Source organism: Cebus imitator, unplaced genomic scaffold (genome assembly GCF_001604975.1).
Source record: "Cebus imitator isolate Cc_AM_T3 unplaced genomic scaffold, Cebus_imitator-1.0 Scaffold38, whole genome shotgun sequence".
NCBI lineage: Eukaryota > Metazoa > Chordata > Mammalia > Primates > Cebidae > Cebus > Cebus imitator.
The window spans coordinates 4,469,431-4,493,003 of NW_016107353.1; the positions used below are offsets into that span (position 1 = coordinate 4,469,431).

The 23,573-nt window shown below is 45.2% G+C and overlaps 1 protein-coding gene and 1 pseudogene across 2 annotated transcripts; both read right to left on the reverse strand.

Moving 5' to 3' along the window:
* Positions 1-5,813: 5,813 nt before the first annotated feature.
* Positions 5,814-7,540, reverse strand: LOC108302083 (annotated as a pseudogene). The gene has a single exon (XR_001824189.2). The product of XR_001824189.2 is annotated as an elongation factor 1-alpha 1-like (transcript).
* Positions 7,541-12,761: 5,221 nt separating this feature from the next.
* Positions 12,762-17,986, reverse strand: IL10 (interleukin 10). The gene is made up of 5 exons (XM_017525489.2): positions 17,454-17,986; positions 16,530-16,589; positions 16,082-16,234; positions 15,001-15,066; positions 12,762-13,896 (listed from the first exon to the last, which is right to left on the reverse strand). Exons 1-5 carry the CDS (start codon positions 17,616-17,618, stop codon positions 13,804-13,806), a joined length of 537 nt encoding a protein of 178 aa, XP_017380978.1. The 5' UTR covers positions 17,619-17,986; the 3' UTR covers positions 12,762-13,803.
* Between the last annotated feature and the right edge of the window lie 5,587 nt (positions 17,987-23,573).

A 23,573-nucleotide genomic window follows, 5' to 3' on the forward strand; every position in this document is an offset into this window, starting at 1 on the left:
TTAATCATCTCTGGCTTTTAATTTAAAGAGAGATGTGGGAGTCTTCCTTCTCCCTGAACACTTAGAGACCATTGTAGGGTTATTAACTGGCCTAATTTTAATATTGTTACATCTCAGGTAACAGGGAGGTCCTAGGAGGAGAGAGCTGGAGGAGCAGGCAGTTGGTGGAACAGTCAGAGCACACACAACACAAATGAAATGTGAAATTACTTGTCTAAACTCCATGGAGGGAAATAAACAATTCCTCTTTCCCCTAAAATAATGCTACGAAAGCAATTAGACTTAGTCTAGATGAGACAGAAGATGTATAAGTGAAACATTAGAAGAACCTTAAATGAAGAGTGAATTGTAGTTGTTGGTGAAAAACAAGAGTAATTTTATATTTGCTACCATAATGTTTTTGTGTATAACTTACAGCAATAATGTTATCAAAGGCTTACAAAACCACAAAATAGATTCACTTTTTAAAAGATTAATTTTTTTAATTTTAGAGAAGATTGACTGTTTAAATTGAGTGAAACTGCATGTGACATATGAACAAAAGTGACAGTTTAATACGATATAAGAAAATCAGAGCAAGCAAAAGAACTCGGCATGACTTTGAAGGCAAAAATTCATGCACAAATAATCCTCAAACTAATTTCAATATAACTTATTTTCTGTTTATTATAGAAGCCATAATCTCAACTATAGAGAGATTTGAACAAATTGGTAACTCTAAAATAATTTAAGATGTATTGTATGGTTCTAGATATTGCTTTAAGTGATAAAAGTTACAATATAAGCGATAGCAATTTATAGGATGAAATTAAAACATTTTGTATTTTCAGCAAGAAAAAAGAACATACACGACACTGATCAATTAAGTTCTCTGTCTTATATGGGCACAGTTTGTGGTGCCTCCAAACACCTACAATATTAGCATCAAAGGTCACTGATCACAGGACACCCCAACAGATTTAACAATCATGAACACTTTGAAATATTCTGAGAATTACCAAAATGTGACAGAGAGACACAAAGTGAGCACATGCTGTTGGAAAAATTGTGTCGAGACACTTGCTCGTCATGGAATGCCACGAACCTTCAATTTGTAAAAACCCCTGCATTATCTACAAAGCACAATAGATAAAGTGAAGTGCAATAAAATGAGGTATGCCTGTACTTTCAATTTCTCCTCCTTGTCCTTTTGTCATACTCACGGGGCAAAACAATTCTGCCTTCTATGTGTTGCTCCCCAGGCTGCCAAAAGAATCCTGAAAAAAAATCATACAGTCCGGTAGACCATTTCAATTCATCATCACCTACCTCAACTGGGCTCAACACTGCCTAGGAATCTACCACATTTCTCTAGAGTTGTTTATCTTTCCTATCTCTACAAACATCATTTCAAATCTTTCTTTCCTCAAACCACTCTGCGTTCTCTCCTCCTTATTCATTCTTTTAAGGGTAAATATAAGCCATCTGATGAAATCAACCTCAACTTCCTGCCAACGATTCTTCAAAGCAACCTGCTTCTGTACCCACCGTCTCTACTTTTCTTCCTGTTATTATTCAGCGGAGGTGCCCTCTTGATTTCAAGGTAGTTCTTTCCTCTGCCTGCATCCCACCCCGTCCTGCTTTCTGAGTAAACTGATTTCATCACTTCTCCCATCTCACTCTTCTGTCTTCAACTTTTTTTCCTCTCCCAGCCCAGTATCTTGAAAGAGTTGTCCATGCTTGTCATCTTATTATTATTATTATTATTACTTGAGATGCAGTCCTGCTCTATCATCCAGGCTGGAGTGCAGTGGCACGACCTTGGCTCACTGCAACCTCCACCTCCCTGGTTCAAGCAATTCTCCTTCTTTAGCTTCCCGAGTAGCTGGGATTACAGGCATGCACCACCACGCCTGACTAATTTTTGTATTTTTAGTAGAGATGGGGTTTCACCAGGTTGGCCAGGCTGGTCTTGAACTCCTGACCTCAGGTGATCTGCCTGCCTTGGCCTCCCAAAGTGCTGGGATTGTAGGCATGAGCCACCATGCCCGGCCCCCGTTTTTTCATCTCCCATTTCATGTGCAACCATCCATCTTCCATCTCTACTACTCCCTGCTCTTCTTGATAAAGTCAACAGCACTTCCATTTGCTCTATGCAGCAGGGGCTCTTTGTCTTGATTTTACTTGACCTTTGATAGCATTTGATCCAGCTGACCATTCTCTTTCTCAAAATGGTTTCCTTCCTTGTCCTCAGGGATGCCACTCTCTTCTGGTGTTTCCTTGCATTGCTCAGGCCACTCTTTAGTGTGTTCCTTTGACAGTCTCTCCTGCTCTGGCTTATGAATATCTGGGTTCTTCAGAGCTTGGTTCTGGGCTCTCTTCTCTTCCATGCTGTACTCTCTTCCCTGGGTAATCTTATCCACTCCCGTGATTTTACTTATCTTTGTATCAATGGCCCCCACATAGTGATCTCCACACTAGATCTTGATGTCCATCTGACCACTTGTGTATTTTCACTTAAAGTCTCAGAGGCACCTCCAACTCAGCAGGGCCAGTGTAGACCAGATCACCTTCTCCTTCAAACCTGCTACTTCTCTACTCAGGCCAGAGATGAGGGTTCATCTTGGCCATCACCACTCTCACCATTCTGACCTAAATTATTGCAGACTGTTTGAAACCTTGGGCTTCTCTCAATTCCTGTTTATTATCACTTTAGTCCAGACCACAGTTTCTTCCTGTCTGGACTGGAAGCAAATGGCCCCTAAATGGTCTCATACAGAAGGTATATGCTCTCCTTTCTGCTCAAAAGATTTCAATGGCTTCCCTTTACTCTTAAAGTCTATTTTTTTTTTTAAACATGGCCTACCATCCCTGAATGATCAGACTCCTGCCCGCTTCTTCAAGCTCATCTTAAATCTCTTTCCATGAGACATAATATCCCTTACTTGCTGTGATTCATCTTTTAGTTTCTCAAATAGTTTAATATTCTTCTCGCCTCAGGGCCTCAGAACATGAGATGGGATGGAGAAGTCAGAGGGCTGTGAAGAGAGCCCAGGGTCCAGCTGGGTTATGAATTGATACAAATTTATCTTTGCTCCAGAGATGAACCCCTCCTCCCCCATTCTTTGCTGTTCTAAGCGGTCTTTAAATCTGCAAAATGCTCTGCTTCTTACCACCTCTCTTCATTGGGCCAACTCCTGCTCAGCCTTCATGTCTAGTTGAATGTCACCACCTCATGAAAGCCTCCCCTAGCCCTGAGTCTAGGTTAGTTGCTTTCTTAAATCTTTCACTTCTGATTAATAGAAATCATCACGATTATAATAAAATTATATAGTTAACTTTATAATGTCTGTTTCTTCAACTAGCTACTAAATCCATGTAGCTGGAGCCAGGCTCCAGGTGGGAGGCTGAGGCAGGAGGATCAGTTGGACCCAGGAGTTTGAATCTGGCCTGGGCAACATAGTGAGACCCTCATCTCTATTTAAAAAATTAAATGAAATCCATAAGGGCAAAGATCACACCTGTCTTATTCACCACTTTTCTTCAACACCCAACATAAACTAGAGCATAATAGGTTCTGAGTGAATAAGTGTGTATCTTGTAGAACCTCTGGCTTGGGGCAAAGATTATGGAGAAGCAATCTGCCTCTGCTTTGATTTGGGTGTCATGATCATCAGACATGAATGTGGAGATTATTATGTAGAGAGATTCAATTATTTACTTAATACTGCATACTGACCAAAGTTACTAATTCAGCCTTGGTGACGGATGTATAATAGGGTTAGTTTTGGAAATGACATCTCGCTTCTCCAAGTAATGCAGGAAGACTTCTTTAAATAGGCATAAGATTCCAGATTGTATACTGGACACAATGGCTTCATGACCTTGGAAAATATTTTTTCTTGAATAATAGTAAGGGGAGAAGCAGAATAGTTGGCTGAATTCTCATATTTCATATTGCTAGCAGATCAGCGGCAGTGATGGAGAATGAGCATATTTAAGCAAAGTCCAGTGCTGTAATCAAATGAAGCTTTCTACATCGTTAATCTAATCCATACTTAATAGCATGTGCAGCTATTATTGCTCTAAAGGGCAGTTAGGCATTTATGTTAAGCTGTTTACTGGTTTTATAGAACTCTAGGGGCTGTAATTAATAATATGTACTTTTTTTTTTTTTTTTTTTTGAGACTGAGTTTCACTCTTGTTACCCAGGCTGGAGTGCAATGGCGCGATCTCGGCTCACCGCAACCTCCGCCTCCTGGGTTCAGGCAATTCCCCTGCCTCAGCCTCCTGAGTAGCTGGGATTACAGGCACACGCCACCATGCCCAGCTGAATTTTTGTATTTTTAGTAGAGACGGGGTTTCACCGTGTTGACCAGGATGGTCTCGATCTCTTGACCTCGTGATCCACCCGCCTCGGCCTCCCAAAGTGCTGGGATTACAGGCGTGAGCCACCGCGCCCGGCCTAATATGTACTTTTTTATTTCACCAAGCCAAGCATTTCTGAGATCACTTTCAGGAAATTGAAAGTAGGTACTCAAAAAACGTTGCTTCTTTTCTTTCCCTTCCAAGTGCAGGGACAAACCGTTGACTCTTTCTGACCGGAAATGGTGGTAGGGAGGCAGAAGGCATTGTAAGGAAAAGTCCAGGTCTACATTGGGTTCAAGTGCAAGGTGTGTTCAGCTATTTTCCCTAGTGTTGGCACCTATTGTTCCATCTGGTTGGATGGGAGCATTTTCCCAAATGTCTAAGACAGAACTGATTTTATTAAGTATTTATTCTGTGCCAGGAGAGTTTTATGTATTCATGCCTTTATTTTTTATGACAATACCTTGAAAGAGTAATTATTCTCTCCGTGTTACAGCGGAGAATCCAAGGTAGGTAATGTCTCAAGGTCACGTAGCTGAGAAGTAAGTGGCAGCCTGGGTCCAGGCTCCGGAAGCTGTGCATATCATTCTGTGCTGTAGAGTCAGAGGTATGCTGTGTCACTTTTCTTAGGTTTTTTATGCCCCCCTTGTCCTCTCCAGCCAGGGTGTCAAGGAGGCCTCTGGAAGCTAAAGTCTCAATGTCAGCTCAGTTCTGCTGGGGAGGGAGCTGTTGATGATACACAGATAAATGGCAACTGTCTGGAAAATTAGCAGTGCAGATGCTGTAGGCATAGGAATGAGTCCTGGAGGAGGGGTCAGGTGGGATTAGGCTTGTGGGCTGGAGGAGTCAGTGGCTGAATTAGGAACTATAGGCTTGAACAGAATTCAGAGGTCATCTAGTTTAGTGGTTTTGAAACTTTTAATTTAAGGACTGCTGCTATTAATTTTCTCCAGAGACTCTCTGTTTTAAAATGGTTTGACTGCTTAAACATTTTTGAAGAAATAATCCCATTTTCTGATTGCCTTAATCAAAGATGTAATAGATGCCCTGGGCATGGTAGCCCATACCTGTAATCCTAGCACTTTTGAGGGCTGAGGCAGGTGGACCATTGGAGGCCAGGAGCCCGAGACCAGCCTGGCCAACATGGTGAAAAGCTGTCTCTATAAAAATATGAAAATTAGCCCAGTGTGGTGGTGGGTGCCTATAATCCCAGCTACTCAAGAGGCTGAGGCATGAGAATCCCTTGAACCCGGGAGGCAGAATTTGCAGTGAGCTGAGATTGTGCCGCTGCACTCCAGCCTGGCGACAGAGCAAGATTCCTTTCCCAAATGAATGAATGAATGAAGGAATAAGATGTAATAGATGACGGCCAAATAGAATTTCTGATTGGCATGAGGCATCCTGTCTTTCCACACAGTGGATGACTCCAACCAGACAGGGAGAGGTGCTTTTTTTTTTTTTTTTTCCTCATTAAACTTTTTAAATGGGTCTCAAAATTCTGTGACAATTTTTGGTCAAGTTGTTTCCGTTAAAAAGTACTGATTTTAAAAACTAATAACTTAAAACTGCCACACGCAAAAAAGAAAACCAAAGTGGTCCACAAAACATTTTCCTTTCCTTCTGAGGGCTTTATGATGCATTGCTATCATTAACCAGTCTTTTACCACTAAGCTTAAATGGCCAATTGAAACAAACAGTTCTGAGACCATTCTTCCACCACTGATTAAGGACAGGGTGACAGGTATAACAGATACTATTCATTTAGCCTTCCGAGCTTTCTGGGCAGACTTGGTGACCTTGCCAGCTCCGCAGCCTTTTTGTCCACTGCTTGGATGACACCCACGGCAACTGTCTGTCTCATATCACGAACAGCAAAGCAACCCAGGGGTGGATAGTTTGAGAAGCTCTCAACACACATGGGCTTGCCAGGAACCATATCAATGATAGCAGTATCACCCGACTTCAAGAATTTAGGGCCATCTTCCAGCTTTTTACCAGAATGGCGATCAATCTTTTCCTTTAGCTCAGCAAACTTTCCTGCAATGTGAGCTATGTGGCAGTTCAGTACAGGGGCATAGCCGGTGCTGATTTGGCTTAGCTGGTCCAGGATAATCACCTGAGCAGTGAAGCCAGCTGCTTCCATTGGTGGGTTGTTTTTGCTGTCACCAGCAACATTGCCACGACAAACATCCTTGACAGACATATTCTTGGCATTGAAGCCCACACTGTCCCCAGGAAGAGCTTCACTAAAAGCTTCAAGGTGCATTTTGACAGATTTTACTTCGGCTGTAACATTGACGGAAGCAAAGGTGACCACCATACCAGGTTTGAGAATACCAGTCTCCACTCGGCCAATGGGAACAGTACCTACCAATACCACCAATTTTATAGACATCTGGAGAGGCAGGCGCAAGGGCTTCTCAGTGGGACGAGTTGGTGGTAGGATGCAGTCCAGAGCCTCAAGCAGTGTGTCATTCCACTGGCATTGCCATCCTTACGGGTGACTTTCCATCCCTTGGACCAAGGCATGTTAGCACTTGGCTCCATCATGTTGCCACCATTCCAACCAGAAAGTGGCACAAATGCTACTGTGTGAGGGTTGTAACCAATTTTCTTAATGTAAGTGCTGACTTCCTTAACAATTTCCTTATATCTCTTCTAGCTGTTGGGTGGCTCAGTGAGATTCATTTTGTTAACACCAACATTTAGTTGTTTCACACCCAGTGTGTAAGCCCGAGGGGCATGCTCTTCAGTCTGCGCATTCTTGGAGATATCAGCTTCAAATTCACCAACACCAGCAGCAACAATCAGGACAGTGCAGTCAGCCTGAGATGTCCCTGTAATTGTGTTTTTGTTGAAATCTGTGTGTCCTGGGGCATCAATGATAGTCACGTAGTACTTGCTGGTCTCAAATTTCCACAAGGAGATATCAATGGTGATACCACATTGACACTCAGTTTTCAGTTTATTTAAGACCCAGGCATACTTGAAGGAGCCCTTTCCCATCTCAGCAGGCTTTTCCTCAAAGTTTTCAATGGTTCTTTTGTCGATGCCACTGCATTTGTAGATCAGATGGCCAGTAGTGGTGGACTTGCCCGAATCTACGTGTCCAATGACTATAATGTTAATATGAATCTTTGCCTTTCCCATTTTGGCTTTTAGGGGTAGTTTTCATGACATCTGTGTTCTGGCGGCAAACCCATTGCAAAAAAGTGAGAAGTGCTTTTTAATGAGCTTGTGCAGACTTAAGAGAGGAGGTATTGGTAAATGTACAATTTCCGTGAGGCTTTTTCAAATTTTGGAAATTGCTGAGACTACTCATCCCCTGCTATGAGTGCCATCACTCTAGTGGCCCCAGGGGCTATTGGCTCCACTCTAGTGGCCTCAAGGGTGAATGTTTTTCCCCAAGGGAAACTATCGATTCAGATCTATTTTCTTATTTATTGTTGAGGAAACTGAGTTCCAGACAAGTTAAGTAAAATCTTTCCAGTCACCAAGTGAGTTAATGCCTAAAACAGGTATTGAATAATGAAACTCATATGTCACCTGGAACCCACTATCCCCTCAGAGATACAAAATTGACTGATTCATTCTGTAGCCAGTTCTGTCACTTAGGAAAGTTGAAAGATCTTCCTGTCATTTTAAATTCTGTTTATGTTCTTATGATCCAGTTCCCATTTCCTTGGAGTGTTATGTCTGCTTCTCCCTAAATTGCCTCAGGACTAAAGCTGATTCCTGCATTCCACGGTTAAAACCACTCATACAAGTGTTTTGAGGGGGACACACATCAGAATGGGCAATTTTTGCCACTGAGCTAGCTTGCCTCCTTCCTTCCCTCTTTCCTTCCTTCCTTCCTTCCTTCCTTCCTTCCTTCCTTCCTTCCTTCCTTCCTTCCTTCCTTTCTTCCTTTCTTTTTTGATGAAGTTTTACTCTTGTTGCCCAGGCTGGAGTGCAATGGCACAATCTTGGTTCACTGCAACCTCTGCCTCTCAGGTTCTAGCGATTCTCTGTCTCAGTCTCTTGAGTAGCTGGGACTACAGGCTCATGTCACCACACCCAGCTAATTTTTTTGTATTTTTAGTAGAGATGGGGTTTCACCATGTTGGCCAGGCTGGTCTTGAACTCCTGACCTCAAGTGATTCACCCACCTCGGCCTCCCAAAGTGCTGGGATTACAGGTGTGAGCCATGGCACCCGGCCTCTTCTTTCTTTTCATCTCTGATCTCTTCCCTTTCCTTCTGCCATGTGCTTCACTCCCAGGGTGGAAGAACTCATTTGCTTCTTCTCTAATTTCCTTCAGTGGCTTCATAGGTAACCACATTGTCATCACAGATTTCAGGGGCTCCTCTCACTGATTTCACCTTCCTTACCTCCAAAGCCAGGATCACAGACAAATAGAGATTCTCATTCTCCACTGTTTTCCAAACTCAGGTGTAAGGACACAGAGTAGACATGGAGGAGATGGGGTGGCTGCTTTTCTCAAAGAATAAATGCTTGTTGTTTAAAAAAAAAAATCCCATCAAAACCTCATCTCTGTGCTCCCTGTTCAAAACATATACGTACCTTCATATCTGAGATTTTACTTGGCAGTTGTATCAAATCAGGTATATTAGTCAGCTCAGGATGCCATAGCAAAATACCACAGACTGGGTGGCTTAAACAACAGAAACTTATTTTCCACTATTCTGGAGGCTGGGAAGTCCAAAATCAAGATGCTGGCAAGGCAGGTTTCATTCTGAGTACTCTTTTTTTGGCTTGGAGGTGGCTGTCATCTCACTGCATGCACACGAGACCTCTTCTTTGAATGCACTTTGGATGGGTGGGGGGAAGACAGAAAGCTCTCCAGTGTCTTTCTCATAAGGGCACTAATCTCATCCTGAGGATCCCACCCTTATGACCTCATCTAACACGAATTACCTCCAAAAGTTCTCTCCTTCAAGTACCATCACACTGGGGAAAAGGCTTTAAAATATGCATTTTGGTGAGACACAAACATTCAGGGCATAGCACCCGGGAAGACATTTTGCTAGTTTTCCAGATGAGAAACCAAGCCTTAGAGAAGTAAATCTATTAGACTGAGCCTATGAGAGAGGACTGAAGGTGAGAGTGTTTATGATGATGGCCTATCCAGGCACACTGAGGCCCACCCAGCTCCTCCCCTTTTTCCTACTAGCTCAGGAGCACTAGTAGGAAACTATTTCTTCTAAATTCTTAGAAGGGCGTAATTGTTTTAAAATAGGTGCACAAATTCTTAGACACTCCTCCCTTCAATTCCCTTTCCCTTGAATGTGGGCCATACTTACTGGTTCACTTTTAACAAATAGAATATAGCAGAAGTAATGGTGTGAGATTTCTGGAGTTAGGTCATAAAAGATACTGCAGCTTCCTCCTTATTCTCTCTGGCATCTTTGGCTCTGGGGAGGACAGCTGCCATGTTGTGAGGACACTCAAGAAGCCCTATGAAGGGAAACCAAGGCCACCTGCCAACAGCACAGCAAGTGTGCCATGTTACCCATGCACCTGCTAGCCCCCAATCCACCAGGTGACTGCAACCCTGGCTGTCCTTCTGACAAAGCCTCAGTAGAAATCCTGAGATGGAATTCCTAGTTGTCACTCCAGGACTCCTGAGCTACAGAAGGAAGCTGTGAGATAACAAATGTGATTGTTTCAAGCAGCTAAATGTTGAAGACAGCAATAGATAACGAATACAAAGAGGAAAGTATTTTATCCTATACTGAGTTCTCCATTCTCCATGTTATCCATGAGGCCAAGCCAGATTCACATTTCTCATGTTCCCAAACAGCCAGTGGGTCAAAGAAGAAATTAAAAGAGAAATTTAAAAATATCTTGAGACAAACAAAAGTGGATACACAGCATACCGTAAAACCTGTGTCTCAATTTTTCGTGATACAAACAGAATTATATTGGAAAAGAAGGATGATGCAGTAATTTACCTGTGGAAATGACTTTAGGAGTGTGGCATAATCATTAAGACCATGGACTGTCATTCGACAGCAGGATGACCAAAGGTAAATTATATAGCTTTTCTGGGTCTCACTTTTACTACATGGAAAAATGGAGATATTAATAGTGCCTCATGGCTTTACATGATAATTAATGAACTAATATATATCAAGTACTTAGCAAAGTAGCCAGCAAATGACTTTAGTCAATGTTCATAGTACCATTAACATAAGTATCAGGGATACTGGAAGAATTACACACACAAACAGATGATAAATTGCAAGTGCAGAGCCTGTGTTTTCTGCCAGGTTAACCTGTGATCGACTCATGATTTAAAGAGCTGGATTAGTATGGTTGTTCCAAAACTTCGACTGTGAAATATGATCTACAGAATGTTTGATTATTAAATCCCAATAGAGCAAATGTAACAGAAAAAAAATGACTATCAGTTTCCTCTTAGAGAAAACAGCAATAATGCCACATTATTACTACATACATACATACCAAGTGGCTTAAAATAAGTGATTAGCTTAATACATTGTAGTTCGTAATAATTTGTAGCTATTGTTAATATCTTATGAGCTGTAGAGCTTTTTTCAGGTGAGTTTCTGTTTCAGATGCCCACTTCCCTCAAAGTACCAGCCTCAAACTAAAGTCAGTATGCATTGCCTGGAAGGCTAACTGCCAAGCCTTCCAGGCCAGGGGATTTGTGAACCCTGAAATTTGAGACACGTCTCAATTAATTTAGAAAGTTTATTTTGCCGAGGTTGGGGACATGTGGCTGTGACATGGCCTCAAGAAGTTCTGACGACATGGGCCCAAGGTTGGGGCACAGTTTGGTTTTATGCATTTTACGGAGACATGAGACATCAATCAATATATGCAAGAAGTACATTGGTTCCGTCCAGAAAGATGGGGGCAACTCAAAACAGGGAGGGGGGCTTCCAGGTCACAGGTAGGTGAGAGACAAATGGTTGCATTTTTTTGAGTTTCTGATTCTTTTGCAAAGGGGGCTATCAGGTATGCATCTATCACATTGAACAGAGGGATGACTTTGAATAGAAGGGGAGGCAGGTTTGCCCTGAGCAGTTCCCAGCTTGACTTCTCCCTTTAGCTCAGTGATTTTGGGGACCCAAGATTTTCCTCTCACAGACTCTGGATGTCTTGTCTAGTTCAATATGGATAGCCTCAGAGTAGAGGGCTTCAGGCTCCCTCTCCTTATCTTCTGCTAACCTCCATTTTTACTCCTACCCTTTCATCTCAGAATTTTAGCTTTGATGTTTCCCACTTCCTTCCTTTGGTTACTTTAACCGAAGTGAGTCAGGTCTTACTGAAAAACTGACCACAGCCTTTCAGCTCCCACCCTTCCCCAGACGAGGGCTGCCCAGGCAGAGCGTGAGGGAGACCAGTGTTTACGCAGCCCATTTTTTTCCTCCTCTCTCCTCCAAGTCACGAGGCTTTGAGTAGGGCTTCCCCAGCCACCATGCCCCTCCCAGCAGACCGCAGTTCAGAAGCCAATCTCACATTTGTCTGGTGGCTTAGGGAGGGGACCGAAAGAGCAGCAGCTTGTGTCCTCGGCTATCCTCTCAAGTGGGCTAATTTGCTTATTTTCAACTCTGTTGGGTCCAGCCCTGTTGCCACTAATCTCAGCTCAAAGAGGCTTTGGCGGGAGTTTTTAGTTGTGATGACCAATAACAACCAACTATATGCACTGCGACCACCTCCTAGTGCCAGAAGCCCTGTTAGCTTATTATCTTAATCCTCAGGAAAACCCAGGCAAATTCATATTCATACTAAAAACTTCTGCTGGCCGGGCACGGTGGCTCACACCTATAATCCCAGCACTTTGGTAGGCTCAAGAGGGCGGATCACTTGAGGTCAGGAGTCCCTAACCAGCCTGGCCAACATAATGAAACCCCGTCTCTACTGAAAATACAAAAAAATTAGCCGGGCGTGGTGCCACGTGCCTGTAGTCCCGGAGTCCCAGCTTCTTGGGAGGCTGAGGCAAGAGAATCGCTTGAAACTGGGAGGCAGAGGTTGCAGTGAGCCGAGATGGTGCCATTGTACTCCAGCCTGGGAGACAGAGTGAGACTCTGTCTTAAAAAAAAAAAAAAAAGACAAAAAACCTTTCCTGTTTACTTTTCTAATTTTGGTACCCACAGAATCTCCTAATCAGCATGATCTCCTAAAATTGGCATGATCTTTCGGGATTTAGGAGCAAATCTTTAAAGGATTGAGTTGTGGGAAGACCACGGTGTCTCTGCTGTTGGCTTTAAAGTGAGAATAGCTTTTTCTCTGATCAGGTTTGGAGCCTTCCCTGTCTCCTGGGAGAGGTTAACTGGCTTCCTTTCTCTGAAATGCAGAATTCACTCATCCATCTCGTTTGTCTTGGGAGCTTTGAGGGAACCATCATAGTCAGACAAGATTCAACTGACACCAGAACGTGATATGAATATACATTTATTTATTCAAAATAAAAATCTGCTATGAAGACAGACAAACAATGTAACATTCCCAGAGGAATTGAATCACTTCTCGTTAATACTGAGTTCTATTAGAACCAAATTTACTATTATTATTATTATTATTATTATTATTATTTTGAGATGGAGTCTCACTCTGTTGCCCAGGCTGGAGTACAGTGGTGTGATCTCAGCTCACTGCAACCTCTGCCTCCCTGGTTCAAGCGATTCTCCTGCCTCAGCCTCCCAAAGAGCTGGGATTACAGGTGCGCACCACCACGCCCGGCTTATTTTTGTATTTTTAGTACAGACGGGGTTTCACCATGTTGGCCAGGTTGGTTAGGAACTCCTGACCTCAAGTGATCTGCCCGCCTCGGCCTCCCAAAGTGCTGGGATTACAGGCGTGAGCCACCACGCCCGGCCTAGAACCAAATTTAGGTCGTTATAAATAACAAGCTGGCCACAGCTTTCAAGAATGAAGTGGTTGGGGAATGAGGTTAGGGGAATCCCTCTGAGCCACTGGAAGGTGAATTAATCATCAAAGGACTCCCTGGTTTCTCTTCCTAAGAGTCTTTGTAGTAGTTAGGAAACCCCAGGCCCAGAGACAAGAGAAATTAGAGGGAGGTCAGGGAGAACAGCTCAACAGCTAGAAAGCAAGGTCAGGCTTGGAATGAAAGCTTCCGTTGGCTCCCCAAGGAACGTTTTTTTTTCTCTCCCTTACATAACTTACAATTTATCTTAAAACACTTGAATACCATAGTGTGTCACCCTATGGAAACAGCTTTAAAAAAGGTGAAAATAATAAATATCAAAAAAAAATTATAATATTGGGCTTCTTTCTAAATTGTTCACAGAGAAGCTCAGTAAATAAATAGAAATGGGGGTTGAGGTATCAGAAGTAATAAATATTCCAGGAGAGAGGTACATTAAAGTTTCCCAAGGGGTTGGGTCAGCTGTCCCAGAACCCCGGACCCAATTTTGGAGACCTCCAATTTATGTCCTAGAGTCTATGGAGTTGCCGCCCTGCTGTTTCAGTTTTGTGTCTTCATTGTCATGTAGGCTTCTATGTAGTCGATGAAGATGTCAAACTCACTCATGGCTTTGTAGACGCCTTTCTCTTGGAGCTGTGTAGGGAGATAAACAGTCAGTTAAAATCCCTTCTGGAGACCAAATAGACTCCCCTCCTCCTTGCTCACGGATGGCCATGACCTTGAGTGCAGAGGCTGCTTGTCCTCCCTCACGCTGGGAAATAAACTGGAGGGTGGGCCCAGCTGCCTTGGAAAAGGCTGAGCCCTGAGCTTCATCTCCTCCAAGCCTGAAGTATAGCTACTGGCTAGCAAAGGGAGCATTCACTTTGCAAAGCACCGTCTTCAAAATGGTGCCTATTCAATAGTTTTAAGGGTCATGTGTTCACAGGATGATTATGCAGAATTTGATGAAAAGACATTAGAGGAAGCACTTTGAAAGCAAGATGGTGAGAGAAGCAGAGAAGGAAGCCTTTTAAATGTCTGTGCTCTTCCACCAACACAATGAGCAGGCCCTGCCCTGCCGCCCTGGTGGGAGAGGTTCACACCCCCTGATGTTGGCACTCTGTTCAGTGTCTGTTCCCAGCCCACAAGGAGGACACAGGCCACATGGTTTCTGGGAAATCAGATTTAAAAAGTTCATGCGCAGCTGGAAGTGTGAAACCCCGTTTGGTTTGGGAGCTGACATTCTCAGGTGCCTTGGGAGGTGCGAGGGGCAGAATGAAAGTGGGCTTGAACCAACTCCAGGCAAGTGAGAATCTCGCTTTCTGCTCATTCTGAGTTCTGGGGAGTCTGGGCTGAACCCCCAGGTGAATTTGTATGTGCACATTTGTGTGCCGGCTTCCTGCACGTGTGGGTTCAGCCTAGATTCCCAACAAGCTACTTTCTGTACTTTCTGTTTCCTTTGTCACTCTCCCCAGCATACAGCTTACTGTGTTCATAGGCTGGCCGGCCAGCCCAACCCGCAAGCTTGCAAAGGCAGCGAGCAGTCATTTAGAAACCCCCAGACACTTAACAGAAAACAAACACAACCAAGGCGGTAGCTCCTCACTGGCTGAGCAGGTCATACCATCTGTCAGGTTCCCACACTCCCTCCAATGAAGGATGGGGCCTACTGAGTCCCTGTCACTTTCCACGCTTTGAGGTTGGGGAGTGGGCATGGGCTGCACCCTGCAGACCCTCTCTGCCACCATCCAGGCTCACCTTACTAACGGCATCCTTCACCTGCGCCACTGCCTTGCTCTTGTTTTCACAGGGAAGAAATCGATGCTGTGGAAGAAAAGAGAAAGTGTTGGTGATCCTGGCTCCCAGCTCCATGTCCATCACACTTGGGGGACAAGCTCGTGGCATGAAGAGGGGGCCAGATTTATCCTAATGCCTCATCTCACAGCTCCCAGAGAGAACTGACTCCTGCTTCACCCTTACTCATTATCCAAGGGTCAGAGAAGAACCATGGCCCTGGGAGATAAAATGTATTTCTCCAAGACCTACCCTGAGATGTTTGCAAGGCTTGGACGACAACCTAGGTCTTGGGATTCCTTCCTTCCCCAGAACTCTACAGCATCCCCTGCCCTTTTCTGCCTCTCTATCCTGTCCCTCCCCATCAGTCACAGCCACCGAAGACCATTTCTAAGCACCCAAGGAGGGGAGCTACTTAAACCAAACCTTTCACATAGCGCTGTCCTACAAATAGACAACAACTGATTTTCCAATATTGGTGAGAGAACAAGAGAAACCATTGGTAGTGATAGCATCATTTCAGTTGGAGAAATAAATTACCTGGAGGAATTACTAATAGACATTAGCCCAGTCATGAATAGCTCCCCCGGCCCTTCTAAAATGCCATGGAAAATCCTGTCAGTCAATTGGGCCCTTCTTAGAGCTTTGCTTTCAAAATGTTGAGATTAAAAGAGGTGAGTGATGTTTCCTCTGCTTGAGAGTCTTAGCTCCCAGCCCAGGGTCTATTTACGAAAAGGCAGTGGAGGCCTGACTGAAGCTCTGGGCTCCTTTCATGAAGAGAGAGGGGAGTAGTTAATAACCCACAAATGACTCACAAATAACAGGAAAGCTATTTGCAAATTTCACATGTAAATGCCTAGCAGCCACCCCCTACGCCTGCTTAGAGAGAAATGAGCAAGAAATCTGATTCTAGGAGTCTTTCCACATTTACAGTTAGCTCTGCCAGTCTGTGTCCTTGGTGTGTCTCTGGGTGTGAGTATCTCTGCTGGTCTGTAGGAGATTGTATTTTGGGGACAGCTGCAAGGGAAAGAACTGGTCTACTCACACAGCGTCGCAGCCTCAGCCGGAAGGTCTTCAGCTTTTCCCCCAGGGAGTTCACGTGCACCTTGACGTCTGGGTCATGGTTCTCAGCTTGGGGCATCACCTCCTCCAGGTAAAACTGGATCATCTCAGACAAGGCTTGGCAACCCAGGTAACCCTAAGGTCAGGGGCCAAAGGTGAGTGAGAGATTGGTGGAGGTGGCTGGGAAGAGGGATGCTGCAACTAGCTGGAGAGGACAGCTTGGTTCCAGCGATCCTCCTTCACCAGAAGCCTCCCTGCAAGGACTGAGCCCTTTGTAAACCCTCTGACTGCTGGCTGTGCTGAGTCAAGCTCTTCCCACTTCTCCTTTTCAAAGTGAAGGAAACAGACCCAACTCCCTGCACTCAGAAAGCAGAGCCTCCCTTCCCTTAATCACACTGCACACTCCCCCAGCACCCTGCCCCTGCTCTCACCTTAAAGTCCTCCAGCAAGGACTCCTTTAACAGCATGCTGTCCAGCTGATCCTTCTTTTGCTGCATGAAGAACAAAAGGAGAATGAACTTGAGGTTTGGGGAAATAACTGAAATGCCCTCTTTTTGATGCCCTTTCATTTAGAGTTTTCTTTTTTTAAAAATTAAATTGGCTCAGGCCCAAAAATCAAACGGGGAGTTTTAAAAATAGAGGATTCAACGGTGATGGAACCGTCACTTAAATCAGGTCCTCCTCCTCAGAGTCAAGTTACTTAAAAACTCTGGCTGATTTTGAAGCGAAAGCAGAAGCTTGACTCATCCTTGGTCTTCTTTCTGCAGAGCTACATTAGGCTTTAAGGGACACCTATGTTAACCCCTTGGTGCCTTGAGACCCCTCTCACATCCTGTTCTCTGATTTTCTTTCTCCCTTCTGTAGACATCCCGTTCAGCTTGGAAAAATCCTAGGGAATAGGAATCTCCTTCTGATGCAGGTTTCCCTTATGTAGAGTGCTTCCCCAAACCACCAGTCTTTCAGGCCTGGAAAGGCTCTAAGCAGAGGCAATGTACGTTTCCCTGCTACAGGGCATGGGGAGTATCTTCACCTCCAATCAGACCCTTCTTTAATTCTCCTAATCGATAAAGTATAGAGCATCAGCAGGATCTTATAAGAAGTTTCTCAGCAAGGGAAAGAGTACATTTACCTTTTAAGGCAGGTTTTCCTGCACATTTACTGCATCATCTGGGCTTAGCTTAACTCACTAAACTCATGGCTTGATCTAGGATTCTCTTAAGAGCTTAAGTTTGGGGGAATGGGTGTGGGGAATGGAGGTGGAGGGGATGGAGGAGGAGAATTCTTATCGCTCCAGGAGAACGCCTAGTTCAGGCAGTCCCAGGAAGAGAGAAAGGACAGTGGGGATTCATACTCACAAAGAAAGTCTTCACTCTGCTGAAGGCAACTCGGAGCTCTCGAAGCATGTGAGGCAGACTGCCTGGAAAGTGGGTGCAGCTGTTCTCAGACTGGGTGCCCTGGCCTGGGCTGGCCCTCACCCCAGTCAGGAAGACCAGGCAACAGAGCAGAGCTGAGCTGTGCATGCCTCTTCTGAGAGTCTGTCTTGTGGTTTGGTTTTGCAAGAGCAAGCCCCTGGTGTGTAGACCTTCACCTCTCTGTCCCCCTTTTATATCGTGGGTTCAGGGAGGTCTTTTCATTCATAAAAAGCCGCAGTCACAGGTTTCCCGGCACAGGACTTTTTCTGCTTAGAGCTCCTCCTTCTCAACCTCTCTAATAGTTTTCAATTTTTGCATAGTAAGCAAAAAGGATGGTTGAACTTCTGCATTAGAGCTATATTTAGGATCGGCTACCTCTTTTAGAATAATGTTTTAGCTTCTCAATTTAAGAAAAAGTTAATTTCCTGGGGAGAACAGCTGTCCTGTACGCAGAGGCCCACGGCTGTGGGTTCCCATTCGCGTGTTCCTAGGTCACAGTGACGTGGACAACTTGGCCATTCCAGAATACAATGGGATTGAGAAATAATTGCATCCCCCACAACCTGGAGTGAGTACCCAACACTTCTCCTTGCTAACTTGGGCAGTCACCTTAGGTCTCTGGGGCTTAGTTTCCCCAAGTAAAAACGAGGGGCTGGGCTAAATATCCTCAAAGCTCCCCAGCACCTCTTCCATTTTACATCCCAGAGACTGGCTTCCTACAGGACAGGCAGAGTCACAGTATGTGCTCCAGGCACCTTTACCCCTGATTTCACCTGGCTTCTCAGGTGCATGTTTCCACCTCCTCAGCTGTCCCAGCTGTCCCCCTCTCCACCTGTGCTTGAGGGAAGTGGGTAAGAGTAGTCTGCACTTGCTGAATGATTGCTATAGGCTAGTCAGGTAGTGCGCACCATGATCCCTACCACCATCTCTATTTTATAGTGAGCAAACTGAGGCACAGAGATGTTAAGTCACCTGTACAAGGGTATACCACTGCCAACTGAGAATTTGGTTCCCTCACCCTATTCTATGCCATCTCCAGCACACAGAATGAAAACTTGGATTAAAATAGGCCTTAGGGTTTCTTGTAGTTGTAAGCTTCTGTGGCTGGAGCCGTTTAAAAGATGGGGAGGAAGAAGTAGAAATAACAAGGAAAAGAAGTTGGGGTTCCATGGAGGCTGGATAGAGAGTCCCTTACTTTCCTCTTACCCATCCCTGTTTCCCCTTCCCAAAGTAGCCTTAGTAGTGTTGTCTTGTATTAGTGTGTGTGTGTGTGTGTGTGTGTGTGTGTGTGTGTGTACAAGGTAAGGGGAGCCAGTTGTGTTGCAGCGAGGAGTGTTGCTCTACCTAGGGAAGGATCAGGGCAGTGACATCAGGACATCTTCAGATATCTGGAAAGGCTCTGGGGATCCTTTGATTGTGCCTTCACCTTCCCTTTCACAGGGGCTTTGTCTGCTATTCCAGTTTAGGCAGTAACTGGGAGGAGCACTGGCCTAGGTGCAGGAGGCCTGGGCTCTGCCCTGGCCCTGTCACTCTACACCCAGGGCAAGTCACTCATCATCCCTGTGTCTGTTTTTCATCTGTCCCAGCAGGGCAACAGCACCTGTCCTCCTGCCTGCCTGGGAACATTGAGCTTAAGTAGCCACAGACCCAGTGGAGGGCGTTCCCAGTGTTCTGCTAGTTCCTCACCTTCCTGCATCACCAGTGGGACATCTCCAATGGCAGCAGGTTCTGAGCCTGCTCCACTGGAGAAGGTCACTCACTGCAAGGGGTGCAGACCCCTGGGGGCCCAGCCAGCATGGAGTGGGTGGGAGGGAGGGATGAGAGGGCCCAGGCCTACCCTGTGGATGTCCCTGCTGTGGTGACCTGTGGATCAGGGTCAGGGGGCTGTAGCCTCTCCTCCCAACTCTTTAGGGAGTATCAGTGTAGAAACCTAAGAATCAGGAAGTGAGAAAGAGCCTTCTAGAAACTCGTATGGAGCTAACTCAGGACTTACTGCTCCCGCCAGACTTACACTGGCTTAAGAGTTCTGTCTGACTTCTGCTGCCAGGAAGCAGAGAGAAAGGGACTCGGAGCTGGGTTTCCCTGGCTTCCATCTCTCTCCTTTCCTCTTGGCTCCTGGGTTTTCTGGACTGTGTCTGTATTAGCTTGCCGGGCTGAACTTTTCTCTGAACTGGGTGTTCTAGAAGCAGACTCAGCATAGACACCAGGCAGGGCAGGGGGTCTGAACTCTGGGTGAGGCTGTGAAACCCTCCTTCTTTTGTTTCTCATCATGCCCTGTGCTTACCTCACTAGGAAACCCACACCTCTACATGGTTGCCATTCATGTACACACCATGCTTCGCCCAATCAGCTCTGAGCTCCCTAAAGCAGGACATCGTTTTATTAATCTTTGCGTACTTGGTACCTAGCAATGAGCCTGGCCCATGTAAGGTACCAGCTATATTTGGGATGGGCAAAGAAGAGTGCCTTGTCAGCCTGGAGAGTGCGAGGCCAAGGAGGTGGTCTGGGCACAGGTGGGCACTCAGATGGAGAAGGAGAGTGACTCAGGGAGGCAGGCAGCCTCCCTTCGATTTTCTTATTACTTGAGATGTGTATGTAAATACACACACACACACGCACACACACACACAAAATGACAGGGAGAAGGGAGGTGTGTAAAAGCCATCTATAAGCTATTAAACAGGGTTGAGGTTAGGGTCTGACTTCTTTATTTGTTTTGAAATATGTAGCCATTTATCTCAAGCCATTTGCTGAAGAGTTGATTCTTTCCCCATTGATTTGAAATTACTGTCTACTCTCATTTCAAAGTTTCAGAATTTAAGTGGTTAGAGAGAACCATAGGCAAGTTCCTTGATGCAAGTCCTCATTTCACAAATGGAGATAGCAGCTTCTCCATCGATATCTCATAGTATTGCTGTCAAGAGATAGATATGAACATTTGAGTAAAGACCCTGAGCCGGGCGTGGTGGCTCAAGCCTATAATCCCAGCACTTTGGGAGGCCGAGGCGGGTGGATCACGAGGTCAAGAGATCGAGACCATCCTGGTCAACACGGTGAAACCCCGTCTCTACTAAAGCTACAAGAAATTAGCTGGGCATGGTGGCACGTGCCTGTAATCCCAGCTACTCAGGAGGCTGAGGCAGGAGAATTGCCTGAACCCAGGAGGCGGAGGTTGCGGTGAGCCAAGATCGCGCCATTGCACTCCAGCCTGGGTAACAAGAGCGAAACTCCGTCTCAAAAAAAAAAAAAAAAAAAAAAAAAAAAAAAAGACCCTGTGCCCTTATGTTGACAAAGCAACAAGAGCAACAAATAGGGCTCCAGTTTCTCAAGTTTTTGAAGACCTGTTCATCTGAAAAGTCACTGGGGTCCACGGGGAAAAGTTCCAAACCCATAGGTCACGTTTGAGACATAAATGCCAACACTCACATGTGAGATTTGGGTTTGGATTTTGGTACACGTCAAGAGACCATGCAGGGAAGGAAGTGAGAAGGCAGGCACTTATGGATAGTTAAGAGTGTCAGCCTGGGCACAGTGGAGTCCTGCGAATTTCAAGGATACAAATGCTTCTTTCAGACTGTGAGCTTCTGGGGGTCAAAAGGCCTGAGTCCAGTTTGCCCTCAAGCCCAGATGCATAGCAGGCATCTAATCAATGGCTATTACACTGATTTTAAATGAATTTTTTTTCCATGACAGGGACACACTGGGAAGTCAGAAGGTTGTGGGACAGGGAATATCTCTCTTCTTCCATCCCTGATCCAAACTCTTCTCTCATTTCTGTATTTAGCTACAGATAAGGGAAAACCTGACTAAGCATGGCTTTTAAAAAAAGGGATTTTATTTTGTTTTCTGTCTCACTCATCAAGAAGCCCAAAGTAGGCATTCAGATGCCATCCAGGACCCGTTTTTTTTTTTTTTTTTTTTTTTTTTTTTCATTTCTGTTTTCCTAGCCTTTGTTGCAAGGAGATAGGAGAGATAGGGGATGGTAAAGTCCAAAAGTCTGAAGGCACACCAATCCAGCAGACCCTAATAATTTTTTAGGAAGCTCCACCCGTAAATTTCACTTTAGCTGCAGAGGAGTCCAGGCAGACAAGAACTGCTGGTGTGCGTGTGCGTGCGTGCGTGTGTGCGTGTGTGTGTGTGTGTGTGTACATTTATGCAAATAGATTTTGGAGAACAAGGTAAGGGGAGCCAGTTGGGTTACAGCGAGGAGTATTCTCTACAGTTCATACTGTTTATAAGGAATCTGCCTCCCAGCTACTCTCATGCTAAGCAAAATGGCAGCCTTCTTGGTGTGGTTACTTTGTGCCTTACTGCAATCCTGCAGCTGGAACCCAAGAGTGGAGAGCAGGCTAGGAGCCCTATGAGGGTGGCTGTGGAGCTGCAGAGGGAAGGTTCAGGGATCTGGGCTTGCTGGACTCTGGGTTTAGACAGCTTGTTGGGCAATAGGGTCAGCCGGCAGAGAGCAGGCAGGTTGATGATGCAGGCAGAGAAGGTGAGATTGTGCCCATCTTGGGGATGGGAGACAACTGTCCTGATGAAGAAGCCCCTTGGAGCTTGACTCCTTCTTGTCATTAGTAGTTATTTTTTTAAGGCTGATAACAGGAGTTTCATTTCTTCTTATCCAGGACATTTGGTGTAAAATAGCTTCAACAGCTTGAAATTTCTAGTATTCCCTTGAATAACCCTACTCAGTTCCTTGGACAGAGGCTTGCTTGGAGGCTGTGCTGCAATAGACCCCATGTGCATCACACATCCATAGTGTGGCCAGCTTGAGGTGTAAGGGGACAGGGGTTTGTGAGCACTGTATTCCTCTGGGCTGTCCTGACATTGGCTTTGACAGTGTCTGGGGTACTTCAGAATAAAGGCCTGATGGGCCAGAAGTTTAGGAGGAGCCTGGGCTGGGGCTGGTCCTTAGGTCGGATGGAGCAAGGGTTACGCAAACTGGATTGAACGCTCTTCCGAGGATCATGGCCGGCAGACACTGCAAACCACACATCAGCGGAAGGGCTGATCTTCGGGCAGCCAACGTGGAATTCCCCTTTGTGCAACTGTGGCACCAAATCAGGCAATTTGGATTTTCCTCAGGGGATGGACACTGTGTTTGGTGACTTCTCAGATGGGAAATTTGGCTTTATCAGGGACCAGGACACCGGGTGTCAGAGCCCTGGCTACCCAGAGGACCATAGCTGTTTCTGCTCTGTCTGCATGACTACCTAGGATGACTAGTGGGCTCCTGAATGTGGGACACAAATGGATTCTCTCAGCTCCAGGACTGTCCCTCTGGTGGGCTTTAGTTTGCCTCAGTCTCCATGGGATGACTGGTACCTCCAACCCAACATGTCCAAGCAGGGCTGGCTTTGTAGGTAAGTGACTTCTGCAGTCACACAGGGTACCATGACTGAAGTCCTCCCCTTGCTCTGCTATCACTGTCTTGAAATTCTCAGAACTGTTGAGCAGGGGGTTCTACCCTTTTCTTTTGCACTGTCCTCCTCTGCCAATTTATGTAGTTGATTTTGTATCTGAGAGTAAAATCATCTCTCTCTGGTTTCACCTTCATCCAGTGCACCCTAGCTCTGTAAATGGAACTACCAATGAACTCTGAAAATGATGTGTAGGTCCCTCCCTCTTTCTTGCCAATCTGTGTCCAATCTATCAAGAGAACTTTCAGATTTTTCTTCCTGGACATTTCTCTAATATTCTCATTTGTTTCCATTTCCATCATCAGCAGCAATGACTGGTTCAAACTACTATCTTATCTCTCCTGGACTCCAAAATAAATGCCAAATTGACATTCTAATATCCATTCTTTAAACTGTTCTCCACATTGTAACAAGGGTAATCATTTCCAAGCACCAATCTGATCATGACTCTGTCGCTGCTTAAACCCTTCCATGGCTTCCCACTTTCCCTCTCTTGGTCAAATAAGGACTCTTGCTCTTAATGTTTTCTACAACTTCCTTTATCATCTGACCCTGCCTATCTCTTCTGCTTCAGCTCACAGCAGTCTCCACTTTCTACTTCCCTCTGCACTCTAGCCTCATTGACTTTCTTCTTCTTTTTTTT

Coding starts and splice junctions, on each gene's coding strand:
- IL10 (XM_017525489.2), bottom strand. CDS start 17,618: ATGCACAGCTCAGCTCTGCTCTGTTGCCTGGTCTTCCTGACTGGGGTG. Junction 16,590..17,453: donor GCAGAGTGAAGACTTTCTTT/GTGAGTATGAAT, acceptor TTCTTCATGCAG/CAAAAGAAGGATCAGCTGGA. Junction 15,067..16,081: donor GGCTGAGGCTGCGACGCTGT/GTGAGTAGACCA, acceptor TTTCTTCCACAG/CATCGATTTCTTCCCTGTGA.